Source organism: Impatiens glandulifera, chromosome 7 (assembly GCF_907164915.1).
Source record: "Impatiens glandulifera chromosome 7, dImpGla2.1, whole genome shotgun sequence".
Taxonomy (NCBI): Eukaryota; Viridiplantae; Streptophyta; class Magnoliopsida; order Ericales; family Balsaminaceae; genus Impatiens; species Impatiens glandulifera.
The window spans coordinates 43,442,345-43,456,755 of record NC_061868.1 but is presented as its reverse complement, the minus strand read 5'-3'; the positions used below and the strand labels follow the sequence as shown (position 1 = coordinate 43,456,755).

At 32.4% G+C, this 14,411-nt stretch overlaps 3 protein-coding genes across 3 annotated transcripts; 1 reads left to right on the top strand and 2 right to left on the bottom strand.

The window, feature by feature from the left end:
- Positions 1–840: 840 nt before the first annotated feature.
- LOC124909999 (cytochrome P450 704C1-like) lies at positions 841–5,335 on the top strand. The gene is made up of 3 exons (XM_047450625.1): positions 841–1,087; positions 4,495–4,978; positions 5,056–5,335. The coding sequence occupies exons 1-3, from the start codon at positions 841–843 to the stop codon at positions 5,333–5,335; spliced, it is 1,011 nt and encodes a 336-aa protein (XP_047306581.1).
- A 365-nt stretch (positions 5,336–5,700) lies between these two features.
- Positions 5,701–7,573, bottom strand: LOC124944606. The gene is made up of 3 exons (XM_047484905.1): positions 7,109–7,573; positions 6,866–7,026; positions 5,701–5,991 (listed from the first exon to the last, which is right to left on the bottom strand). Exons 1-3 carry the CDS (start codon positions 7,473–7,475, stop codon positions 5,728–5,730), a joined length of 792 nt encoding a protein of 263 aa, XP_047340861.1. The 5' UTR covers positions 7,476–7,573; the 3' UTR covers positions 5,701–5,727.
- A 2,241-nt stretch (positions 7,574–9,814) lies between these two features.
- LOC124909998 (ultraviolet-B receptor UVR8-like) lies at positions 9,815–13,307 on the bottom strand. The gene is made up of 3 exons (XM_047450624.1): positions 12,462–13,307; positions 12,271–12,381; positions 9,815–9,874 (listed from the first exon to the last, which is right to left on the bottom strand). Exons 1-3 carry the CDS (start codon positions 13,305–13,307, stop codon positions 9,815–9,817), a joined length of 1,017 nt encoding a protein of 338 aa, XP_047306580.1.
- Between the last annotated feature and the right edge of the window lie 1,104 nt (positions 13,308–14,411).

Sequence of the window (14,411 nt, the reverse complement as noted above, 5' to 3'; positions counted from 1 at the left end):
TTTTCATGAAGATATAAATAAAATATTATTTATGTATAAATATTTTAGATAAAAATAATATTATTCAAATTTAATAATTTTGAATGAATTTAGTTTATAAAAATCAAAACATATATTTTAAATTTATTAAATATTTAAAGTTACAAAAATTCTTTTTTTAGATTGAAATTTACTTAATTTATTTAAAATATACTTAAAGGAAAAAAAGATTAAGACTGTATTTCATAACTTGACTTATAACTAAATATATATATATATATATATATATATATATATATATATATATATATATATATATATATATATATATATATATATATTTTAATGAAACGACGTCGTTTAAACCGTCTTCTTCGTTGAGACGAGACGAACATCGGAGATCAACGCCCGACGCCGACGACCTTCCAGAAACTGGATCTTCTTCCTTTCTCGTCTTTATCCTCTCAAACTTCACCAACATGCACGTCTCTCCCTCACCATCATTACCCCTAAAGATTGAAGTCAAACTCTATCATAGAACTAGGCTAGCGAAAAAAAATAGTTTGAAAATCTGAATTTTTTAAATTTGATATTCTTGAGCTTTTAAACTGAAATTTTGATTCATTTAGTTGCCAAACATGTTTCCATTTTCTTCATTTCAAAACCCTAAATCAATTTATGTTCTTATTTCCATTATCTTCATTTCAAAACCCTAACCCTAAATCGATTTAACTTGTTCTTATTGTTCTTATTGGTTCATATTGATTAATATTTGTTCATTTTATTGTTCATATTGGTTTTACTATTCGTTGTTCATATTGTCGATGATGATATTTGCAGATAATCTCTTTCGATGATCATATGGGTTCGGTTTTAGGGAAGATTCACTTTTCGCGTTACGCAAAGGCACATCACGTTACACAAAAGTACATCGCGTTAAGCGAAGGCACATCACGTTACGCGAAAGCCATCGCATTACGCGAAGTCCCATCGCGTTACGCGAAGCGGCACGGTCGGAACGTCGCCACGCGAAGCGACACCGAGTTGTACTTAGATTTGTGTAAAACATCAAATTCGATTCCTATTGTTTTTCAGCTGAATGAAGAATGTATAAAAAGATGATCTAATGGGTCTCTTTCATGTTTGTTATTGCATCATCGGGTAAAAAGAAAAATTCCCCTTCTTTGGGATGATGATGACAATTTGAAGATTTCTTCATTGAAGGGCGATTATTGAGAAACACATGGAGTAAAACAAGTGAAAGAAATCAAGAAATTATTCATAAGAGGAAGGATGGTCTGTCTCCTGTTATGCTATCCAGCTAGCCCTAACCATTCTTGTCACATTAACCGGGCTTAGTGTTTTTAGGTTCGGCAAGTTTTTTTTGTTCTTTCTATTTGCGCTTGTAATGTTTTTAAATTTATAGTAGTTGTGAACCAAACCACATTCGAAACAGAGATGGATCATTTTGGATTTGACATAGTGGGGTTTGAATGTTTTCCTTTTCAATTCATGTCATTTTTGTTCTTTTGAAAATGATCAGAAGACTTCAACTCATAACTTTTTGATCGTGTAACTCCTGACTTTCTATTCATGTAACTCTTGACATATCTTCTTATTTGTAACTTGTAATAATAATTCCATGACTTTCTGTTCTGTTTAACTCATGACAAATTTGTATTTATTTGGTTAAATTTTCAAAGAAGATTCAATTTTGTTGCTGACTATTATTGTAATATTGAATTTTTTGTTGTATTTTTTTAGTTATGGTTTTAAAATAAAATCAATTTCAACGTTAATTATCTTTATTTATCTTTTGGCTTCTTCTTTCAAGATAAAAGAAATTCTTTAACAATGTTAAATAAGATAAGAAAGACAAATATGACTGAATATGAGCAGGTGACTGGTTTTTAAACAAACAAAACAAAGAAAACCATTCTTCATTCAGCTTAAAACAATAGGAATCGAATTTGATGTTTTACACAAATCTAAGTACAACTCTATGCCTTCGCGTGACGACTGTGCCGCTTCGCGTGTCGACCATGCCATTTCGCGTGCCGATCGTGCCGTTTCACGTTGCGACCGTGCTGCTTCGCGTAACGCGATGAGACTTCGAGTAACGCGACAGATCTTCCTCATGTGTTGCCTTATGTACGTATATATATTTTTTTAAATGAAGCCCCCCATATGTTGAGAAGAACATGGGCATTGAAAAAATTTGATATATTCCATTCTATATTAAAACAATTGAACAGTGAATTATTCAATAGAATGTTTGATTTATTGATATGTTGTTTTGTGATTGAAATGGTCATCTTTAGTCTTTGTCGGATGATTGAAATTGAAGAAAAGAAAACATAAAGGAAAGCAACCTAACCAAACATAACCCCATACTGGGTAAATAGATATCCATTGGCATGGATAGAAGAACCCTTATAAAAGCAAGTTCTTCTTCAATGTTTCTTTTTTTTTTCTTTGGCCAATACCCCCTTCTTCACTTTCTCTAACTTTTTTGCACCTTAACATCCAAGCCAACTCTTGTCCATTTACCCAAAACATACACTCACATATTGTCTTATGGTCCCGAGAAGATGAGATTTTGTTTTTACGTAACTTATTTCAGATTTGTATATAAAATAATCGTTTAAGCAACATACCAAATGAGGATAAATAACCACCCAATGAATTCTAGTTATCATTATAAACTTAAAAAACAACATGCAAAAACATAATTTGAAGTGTATAAGAAGTGGGGTCCTTTTGAGTTTAAGGTGTATTTGAGAGAGTGTACATTTCTGATTATGATTGGCAATAATTTGATGACATGGAAGTACAACTGTCAAATGACATGGAAATTCAACTAAGGAATGGTGATGACAACAACTACTCATTCCAAATTTTCAATACACAACAGAAGCAACAAAAACAGCCTTTATTCAGCTGAAAAATAATAGAAATCGAATTTGATGTTTTACACAAATCTAAGTACAACTTTGTGCTGCTTCGCGTAACGTGATGGGCCTTCGCATAACGCGATGTGCCTTCGCGTAACGCGAAAAACGAATCTTCCTTGAAACGGAACCCATATGATCATCGACGAGATTATCTGCAAATATCATCATCGACAATATGAACAACGAATAATAAAACAAATATGAACAATAAGATGAACAAAATATGAACCAATATGAACAGCTTAAATCGATTTTAAAGATAAACATAAATTGATTTAGGGTTTTGAAATGAAGATAAATCGATTTAGGGTTAGTGTTAGAGATTGAATTGAAGATAAAGACCATAAATTGATTTAGGGTTTTGAAATGAAGAAAATGGAAACATGAACATAAATCGATTTAGGGTTAGGGGTTAGGGTTTGAAATGAAGATCATGGAAATAAGAACATAAATCTGTATGATGAGCATAAATCGATTTAGGGTTATGGTTTATTATCTGTATGATGTGTTCGGCCGCCGCCGCCGTAACAGTCGTCGTGAAAGAGAGAATAAGAGTAGGGAGAGAAGAGAGAGAAAGGAAATGAAAATTTTGAGTATTTATACAAAATCCAAATTCATCTCGCAAAACGCGAAGTCCTTCGCATGACGCGAAGAGGGTATTTTCGTCCAAAAAAAATAAAGTGGTCACCATATCAATTTAAATTATCGGGTGACCACGGATGCAAATACTTCAATCTTTAGGGTCATTTCGTCAAATTTCTCGTTAATATATATATATATATATATATATTTGTATGACCATTGTCAGCACAAAATTGGACCCAATTGTCATGTGTTTATTTTGTTCACAGTGTATTTATTTATTTTAAAAATATTTTTGAATAATTATGTTTTGAAAGGTTTATAAAACTTTAATTTGAATATTTAATTATTTATAAACAGATGTAAATTTACATACTCTTAAAAACAAGCATTAAAATCCGGTATCCTACTACTTAAGTAAGATTAAAAAAAATATATATGCCAGAGTCACTTAGTTGCATTCTAATCAGGTCAGGTACCCCTAAATCAAATATATTGGAATTTTTTTTTTTTTAATTAAAAATTAAATATACAGTTATGGGTTTGGATGACCGGCTTATTATTCTTAATTAAATTATAACCAAACAGTTGTCATCCAATTCAAAAAATTCCTAAGTAGTTATATTCAATTTATTCTTAAGTTATATGTTATATTGATATTTATCTGTTTTTTACAATTTTAACCATTATTATCAGTTCCAGCTTACCAAACAATACAAATCAATTTCACATATGAAAAAAAAAAAAAAAAAACAAAGTGAATTACACGTTATCCTGATGATGAGATTTATGGTAGAGAGTGATATTTAATATGACATAGACTATGTTTTGTCTAAATGGAAATTCTATAATACTATCGAAATGTATTTTTGTTTATATCTAACTTTGTTTGTATTACTTGTCTTCTGCAACTACAAAGATGTTTACATTAAATAGAGAATAAGCAAATGAAAAAACTCTGTATTATTCTCAACATAAGCCAGCCAGCCAGCCGATGGATTTCCTGAATCCAATTCTGATCATAATATCAACAATCCTACTGCTATCATCCTTATCCTTATATCATCTCTTCTAATAAAAGTCTTCATCGGCAAATCAATCAGAAATCCTAAATACCCTCCTGTAATCGGTACAGTATTCCATCAGCTCCTTTACTTCAAGAATCTATATGATCGCCAAACAGAGGATGCCCGGAAGTATGCTACTTTCAGACTGTTATCTACCGGCGAAAGTGATCCAAGAAACGTCCAACACATACTCAAAACCAACTTCGCTAATTACTCCAAAGGCCAGTACAATCAAGAGATAACCAAGGATTTATTCGGAGAAGGTATCTTCGCAGTTGATGGAGACAAGTGGCGTCAACAGAGGAAGCTTGCCAGCTTCGAATCAGAAGAAACGGCTCCAAACTTGTTGCAATTCTTGATCGGCTCTCTGTGGAAAACAAGCTCTTTCATATGCAGGTAAGGAACCACCATACAGTTTGTTATGAAACTTTGAATGACTGTAACAAATGAGTGCAGGGTCTGCTTATGTGAAGCACGTTGGATTCGATATTCAAAGTGGGATTTAGTGTAGAGTTGAATTGTATGGAGGGAACAAGCAAAGAAGGGAGTACATTCATGAAAGCGTTTGATGATGTTAATGAATTAACTTATTGGCGTTATGTTGATCCATTTCGGAAACTTAAAAGGTTTTTCAACATTTCCTCAGAAGCATCACTCAAGAAAAAAGTCAAAGTCATCAATGATTTTGTGAACAATCTCATCACTACAAAGAGGAAACATCAACAAAATGATAATCCAGCAGTTAGTTCTTGACAAACTTTTCATCTTTCATTTCATTCCATTCTTGAAAAAAATGTTAAACTTTACTACTGATCTTTGGTGGGTACAAGGTTAAAGAGGATATGCTATCGAGATTTCTGGATGCGGGCAAGAGAGGAACCTGAGGAGATGAATGATCGATACTTAAGTGACATAATTCTCAACTTCATGATTGTTGGCAAGGATACATCAGCAAATACTCTGTCATGGTTCTTCTACCTTCTATGCAAGAATCCACAAACACAAGACAAAATCCAACAAGATAGTAGATAGACATGAAGTAGTAGGCTGCTATTATTTATAAATGTGGGTATTGTTTAAGTCATGAACATTTTCAACAGCAATATGAAAAAACAGAGTAATGTGTTCATCGGGGAGGGGGGTGTCTACGGAAACAGAGAACTGAAGATCGATTTCGAGAGATCATGATCGGTCAGCACTAAAATTAAGTCCAAGTATTCTAGTCTCTCTCTCGGACTTAGGCCCTGCAGGAAAAATATAAAATAGTTTGAATGGGTTTGGACCATTATCTTCAGACACTCTTCCACTGTCAGGACCCTTTGATGATTCTTCTTGCACGTTATCTCAGCAGATTCCATCAAAACATTTAACACCTTTTCTTCCTCTAGAAAATGTTCCTCCAATGAGTTCTGCAAGTCAAAATATGTTTTTCTTAGACTTAGAAATTATACACACTGATACAATTTCTAGCTTCTACAATTAAACAAACTGGTATATGTCAATTATTGATGAACCATCTAAAACAGTCAGCCCAACAACCAACAACTAAAAGAAACAGAAGACTAAATAGTAACTAGTGACTGTGAAATATATGAAGATGGAGAAGAGATTGTTATGTATTCTCACATAGAATAGAAGCAACTTATAATTCAAAATGGATGTAGAAATATCTTCCATAGAAAAAAATGATACTTGGACACTAATGGTTCTGCCTTGAGGAGCTAAAAGCATTGAAGTTAAATAGATTTTTAAGACAAAGCTCAATGAGTGTGGTGATATTGACAAGTTAAATGCCAGACTTCTCAATAATATGGAATTGATTATACAGAGGTATTTGCCTCTGTTGCAAGATGGAATACAATTAGGATGGTAATAGCAATGGCAGCTCAAAATAGTATCATTCAAATGGATGTGAAAAACGGTTTTCTGAATGGTAGTTTAAATGACGAAGTATACGTTTAGCAGCCCAAAAGATTCAGTATTAGTGGTTATGGTTAAACTTTTATTTCGGTTTGATTATTTATTTGTTTTATGGCTATTTATAGCTGATTCATCTAGAATAGTGACTTTTCATTTGATTTGTTCTGATTTCATATCTAACATTTATCCTATGTGTGACTAGAGATTTATTCTGATTTCATATCAAACATCTATCCTATGACTAGAGATTTATTCTGATTTCATATCTAACATCTATTCTATGACCAGAGATACCTGTAATAATGGAAAACAAAACAAAACAAAAAAAAACAGAACAGCCTGATCAATTAAATCTATGGATACCTGAAGTGTCTGGAGTCTAGAAAAAATCCCAACAAGTTTTTGTACATAAGTGGTCGAGCCGAGAATCATGGATTGAAGAGAGTCTATGTCTGTATCAATCCCATAGTGTAGAGGCACATGAGACAGATGCTGTTGCATTAACAATTCAGGAAGCTCAAGCTCTGTTGGAAATAAAAAAAAAAGGGTTAGAGACATATTATTTATTGGGTTTTCTTAATAATGGTAAAAAAAAGGATGCCTTACCTTCATCGGAGGAACGCAGAAATGGAAAGATGATGGAATCTTCAATGGTGGCATGCTCCTGGAGTATCTGTATTAGTGATTTAAATGACAAACACAGTTTTGTAACTTTCAAAGAGAGAATTGCCTTCCTCCTCTGTCGGTGGTCACCTACATGCATCAGCAGCTCGCATGTGCAGGTAATGATGGATTGCAAATGGAATTGAATGCTAGTATGATGCATTGAAGTTATTTTAAAAATCAACTTCCATTCACCTTCTTTGCGATCGTAAAGTTGGCTTCTAGGCAGCAGCTCCGGGAGAGGAAACTTACCCTCAACGTAGGCTAAGACTTCCTCCAGATTTCCTCCAATTAAATCTTCCCCTGTCATGATGCAGGGTGTCGGGATCTTATATGTGGGATGAAAATTTACTTGAATCGTTTTCAAACTCAGAAAATATCTAATGTAGTAAACATTGTTATCGGAAGGATGCCCCCAAACATGCATTGTGGTGGTTGGAGTTGGATTATACCGAATCCTTGAAATTAAACTCCCAATCCCCCAAATCCTAGACCATACATTCCCCATTAACAAACAAACCCTAGTTCCCGGGAACAAAAGAAGACAGAAGCTGTTTATTCTCTTTTTCGCTTTTTCACCAGGAAGAAGAAGAAGAAGTATGTTTTCGCGCTTGAAGAAGAACAACCTTTTCCGGTCCGGTTTTGTTTTAGTTTTATTTATATAATAATAATATTTTAAATTCCGCATCAGTGTAATGAAGTCAACAGCAAATCACTAACATGTTTATAGGTAGTAAGTTACTGGGGTTAATTTGATAACACAATTTTTCAGTACTTAATCTAACTTCATACTTAACATCACTTAATTAGTTAAACTCAGCTCAAATTAAACTATAAATTCTGGTTTAATTCGTAAGCTACTTTCCCGACATTCCATAATTTATTTAAGTATTTTTATCCGACATTTGTTTTTTCATATACTTGAACTCATTCATCACTTAATTTTCAGATTTATCGTACGCATGTAAAATTCAAAAAACTATTTAATAAGTATACTCCCTAGTTCATGTCCATGTCCATGTCTTCGTTCTAATTTGTTTACTTAGTACACATGTGTTTTTTTTTAAAAAAAAAAATAGGTCAACTTTTCGTTAAAGATGGATACATCTTCACATAATAATAATAATAATAATAATAATAATAATAATAATAATAATAATAGTTCACATAATAATAATAGTGTCTATTGTCAAATTACACACAAAGATAGTCAGTCATCTTGTTGTCAAGGAAATAACATATGAATAAACTATGTTTGAACATATAAAATTAATCTAGATCTATACATGGCAAGAAAATTAATATAATTAATTTGGTAAGTATAACTTTTATAAGGATCATTTTTTACTTATTATCATTTTCTTAATTAATTTTATAAATTTTTAAGTAATAAAATATTTAATTATATAATTACTATTTTTTAACTTAAAACTTTTAAAATTAATTAACGCGATTTGAAGTAAGTGGCAATTCGAATAATTTTAATATATTAAATACAAAATATATATTTTTTTTATCTAAAATCAATCCAAGTAATAGACATTGAAATCGGTATACATTTGATTTGGTCATGGAAAGGATACATACATTATAATAAAAAAAAAAAAAAAATACCCACAAACCCCCAAAAAAAAAAAAAAAAAAAAAAAAAAAAAATAAAAAATTGTATTGGGAATAGATTCTAATATTAAAACATTAATTTCTTCCCCAGGAAAAGAAAGAAACCCAACTAAACAAACAATATCACCTATATATTTGTGTAGTCTTGTTTGTGTTTTTGTTTGAATTCGAGTTCAAGACCGAAACTTCTTGTTCTTCCTCGCCTTCAGCTTAACATACTTTTCAATCGTCTTCTGCCTATGTTTCCTTCTCATTCTTTTTTCTAACTTATCCCTACTCTGTTTCCTTCTCTTCTCTTCTCTTCTCTTCTCTTCTCTTCTCTTCTCTTCTCTTCTCTTCTCTTCTCTTCTCTTTCTCTACATTCTCCACCAGATTCCTTTCCTTTCCTTTTCATACATTCCCTGCCAAAAAACCTCACCTGCCGAGATGGCCATAGCCACCTTCTAGAAGAATTGAAGGCCCTTCTGAATCCGCTTGTTCGGCTAGATCCTCATCCATGCCGGCCCTTGAGTGTTGCGTACGAGAACCACTTCACCCACATCTGACCCCTCCGGTTCTTAAGTGCGTGTTGTTCTTGCATCATACCTGTTTTCGGATTCACATACACCATTCGCCTCGCACTATGATATGCCCACACATTCACAACTAGCTCTGTAAAAATAATAACTAACGGTTTATTTTTGGATAGCTGAAAAAAAAAAATGGAGCTTGCTGAATTGGTTTGCTCGGCTGTCTAAATTGGATAGCTAAAAGAAATTAAGCTTGCTGAATTGGGCTTGCTGAAGAAAATGGCTGCATGATCGTAGCTTAATGTTTCATCGACTTGTTTTGTCAAGGTGAAACTTTGTTTCTCTACTACGTTTCTCCTTGAGGGGAGGATGTAAAAATAATAACTAACGGTTTATTAAACCGTTAATTAGTTAGTAACTGATTCGTTAGTTTGATTAATTAGTTAGTATTGAACTCTTATATAAGGGAGATATGTAATTGTTTGAATAATTTTTTTTTCGATAATATAAGATTACATTTCTACTTCTCCTTCTTCAAGATTTTAACAAGCTCCATCATCCGCGAGTAGCAATGCTTATCCTGCGATGAACACCAAGAGATCCTTACTAGGATGAAGTGCATTCGTGATGAGGCAAAGTCTTTTTTTATTTATTTATTTTTTTTCCTTGTTTGTTTGTTCATATTTTTTTAATTAGCATATCCATCCCAACGACAACTGCATCAATAACTAACAGAAGTCTCAAACAGCAAGAAGAGTGCTGAATTACCAAAAAGAGGACAACAAGTCAACAACTAATGATATTAATTAAGGACTATAACGATTTTTCAGGAATTTATTAAAACTGGTCCTTGTGTGAAGAAAACATGCTTTGTGAATTCCAATATCTAAATGTGAATACTGGGCTCCAAAAGGCTGTGCATGAAGATTGACGTAAATACAAAGAGCCTGAGCCATTTTAGAGAGCTGGTTGTGCTCACTGCAGGTGGTGTCCAGATATCATCGTGATTAAAAGAAGCGAAGTTCGTATGTTCCATATATTAAATATTTTGAGAAAAGTGACTTATAGAAGTCCTTTCATTAAACATATATATGTTCCATATTAGAGACCATATCAAATTATTCTCCATTTTATTGCGAAGTTTCGTCTTCACCTTTTGATCGTATTCACGACCAATTATTTGACACAACTCAACAAGTGTGAAAACCTTCAATTTCAGCATCATATCAAATTTATAACGTGGAAACAATTTTGTCGTTTAATGATCTTCGTTGTTAGAAAACAAAATTAGAAAAGTTTCACTATATTGATTTTGAATTTTAGAGACCATTGACGCAGAATTTTCACTAGTTTGACAATCTCTCTTTTAAAAATAGAAGATATTAATGTTTTTCATTTATTTGTAATAGATTGATGTTTTATTTTATATTTATCTATACATAATTTATCATAAAATGTTATTTTCATAAATAATTGAAAGTTTAACTCTCAAACTATGTTTATATTAATTTTAAGATAAACTCAACTATTCAAATTAAATAAGTATTTTATCGAATAATTAGAATGTAAAAATTAAAAAATTAAAGAAAAATAAAAGTAAATATTTTCATCCAACAATTAGAGTGCAATGAAAATTTTTAAAATAACTCAATAATACTAACGATAACGATAAGTGGCTGGTTGTATATTAATCAAATATGCATAAAATTAATTATAAATATCATATAAATAATTAAGTCGATAATGGTAGTAAGTAAAATGTTAAATTAGGGAAGAGAATTAAAAAATAAAAATAAATTAGTAGAAAATTTTATGTCTTTGAAAATTAATATGAAATGTAAATAATTAATAAAATGAGAATGATTGAAATAAAATAATATTGATGGAAATAATTAGTGAATTGGGAATGAATTAGTGAAATATGCTTGGTTGGAAATAATGCAAACTATGGAAATAAGTTATATAAGATTTAAGGTATTAGAATTAAAATCAAAAGATTTTGTTGGTTAGAAATTATATCTATGGAAAGATAGATATATAATATAATTTTTTATTTGGGGTGGGCTTAAGCACACCTCAGCTCACATGTACGAATGTCCCTGTGCGAAGGGGCACGATCGTCCCGCAAAAGACACAATCATCATGCGAAGGGGCACGATCGTCTTCCGAAGGCACGATCGTCACGCGAAGAGGCACGATCGTCACGCGAAGAGGCACGATCGTCACGCGAAAGGCACGATCGTCGCGAGACAATCGTACCCTTCGCAAGACGATCGTGCCCACCGCGAGAAAGGACCGCCCAACGCGAGAAAGGATCGATCAACGAGAGAAGGGACGGCCCTTCGCGAGAACGATATCAAACAACGAATCAGAGCATCATCATCGACAAGATTAACAATATTAACAAACTCATCTGCATGCATTTAAATAAACAATAAAACAACAAACAAATCGAGGAATAAGAGTACTAGTTTCCACAGTGCTCGTGCTCGCCGTGCTCATGGTTGTGTCCGTCGAAGATCGCCGCCGTTTAGAGAGGAGGAGAAGAGCGGGAAGAGAGAGAAGGAGGAGAAGAAAAATGTTTGGTTTAAAATTTTTCATTCCGGTAAAGAAAGTTGTGTGAAGGAAGAGAACCATCTAGTAATACTGCTGTGTCTGAACTCCGCGTGATAGGTAGATCCGAATCCGAAAAGTCGACCACGGTTGGTGGTCACTAAGACGGTGTGATGGAAGCCTATGGTAACTTGACAAAAGTGTTCATCCAATTTTAAGCTGTCTTTTTCGAGAATCAACACAGAACCCTCTATTGGAAATCCAGAACCATACACGTAAAAGGTGCGGCGGTCGTTCATTAAAATAATCGTATTAAACTGAAAAGCGTTTACCTGTATATAATGTGTATATATATATATATATATATATTAAATTAATGTTGAAGAAATTGATTGCAAATTAATTAATTAATTAATTAATTACCTGTATAGCAATCTGACTCTTGAGGTGGTTCACTAAATGTGGTGTGCTAAGATGGTTTATATAACCTCCATTACACAACTGCCCTGTTACACCTCTCCCCCAAGTATAAACCTTAAATAAATAATATAGTCAAAGGTTAATAGAATTTATAATATTAATTTGTTAAAAAAACTTAATTAATAATTAAGTACCAATCCACTAGAATCGAGAGCTACAACATGACTAAGTCCTGCAGAGACTCTAAGAATGTGAATGTCCCTTCTTTTAAAGAAGTCAACCAGACGAGGGCGTAGCTCATTCTGCTCAACTCCGTGACCCAAACACCCATCGTCCTCGCCCGAGCCGAATGAATACAAGTTGCCATCGCTAGTTACAGCTAATGTGAAAGTTAGACCAGCTGAAACTTGAACTACTACACAATCTACTAGCGATTCTACTATGGTAGGTGTCGGTCTATCCACGCTATCACCATGACCAAGCTGACTGTGATTGTTTCTCCCACAAGTATATACTCGTCCATCTCTTGTAAGAAACACAGTGAATTTATAACCGACTACAACTTGTTTGCAAGGGATTCCCTTCAATGCGCCTTCCACAAGCCGAGGTCTAAGGATGCGATTGTCAATGTCACCACCGCCACCGCCACCGCCATCCCCACAGCAACCCGACGAATTGTTACCACATGTAAAAACCTCTCCTGATTGCGTAATAAAAGCAGCATGACGGTACAGGGCAGAGACGTCATAGACTAGTATATTATCCACATGACATGATGATGATGATGATAAAAGCTTGTCAAAGTTAATCCGAGTAAACGAGTCAACCCGTCCATACTTGACATACTTATCCAATAAAAGGCCACACAAAGAATGAGTACCCGAAATGTACACCGAATAATCCTTCAACACAATTGTAAAAAGAATTCCTGCTATCACCTTTATATAATTACCTGATCTTAATTTACTCTGAACAATATCTGAGGAGGATTCTTCAACAGAACGCAAGAAATTCAATGCTTGCTTCCAGTTGTTGCCCATCCTTCGCAAAAGATTTTTTTTTTGAGTTTCCTTCAGACATGAGTATATTGGATGAGATTCACATAGGCGAAACACTGCCAAATCAACTAAAGATCGGAACTTTATTAATAGTATTGGGTCATGAAGATATTCTTCTCTAATTCTACCGAATGTAGTGCAAGTTATCTCCAGACAAGCAAAATCAGACACGCTCAAGCAGTCGGATTTAAGGATACATAGGATCAAATCCGATGGTAGTTCCTCAATAATTGATACACTTGTAGATTGATCGTCCATTTAGTTACAGCAAAACCAGAAGAGGGTCAAGAGATAGAAAAGAACAAAAAAACAAAAAAAAATGTATGTGCATGCTCTTCTAGGTTTTATTAGCTATAATATAATATAATATACATATAAAAATAATATTAAAAGATTCTCTCATAATAAAATAAAATTATTTTATTCTAAAATAATATTACAAGATTCTCTCCAATAATATATATCCTTATTCTAACCGAGATAAAAATAGTAATTGAATTTTACTTTTTTGCTTTTTTTTTTTTTTTATTAACCTTTAGTCTTTTAAAAGTTTTTTTTTTTGACTAGTACTTGAGTTTCATAAAAATTGAATTTACTTAATATTTAAATTAAATTAAATAAAATTTTATTAAAAGATTCTCTCAAATAATATCTTTATTCTAACCGAAATAAAGATAGAAATTGAATTTTACTTTTTATTATTATTATTAATAATAATAAAAATAATATCAATATTAAACCTTATATACCTAAAATAAAGATGGCATACCTAAAATAAACTACAATAATATAATTACAAAGATGGTATATTATGCTTAAATATTGACATGCATGACAAAAGATATATTAGATATTCTCAACCATATTGTGAAGATTAATTTAGTGTTTATAAGATTTTCATGTTATGCTTGGTTATTATATTTATAAATTGTCAATATATATATACATTAATATATATAGGTTTGTGAAATAGTAAAGAATTTATCTGGTTTAAATAATGAACCAGCATAATTGAAAAGCATTAATCTGGTGCATTTTCATGAAGATATAAATAAAATATTATTTATGTATAAATATTTTAGATAA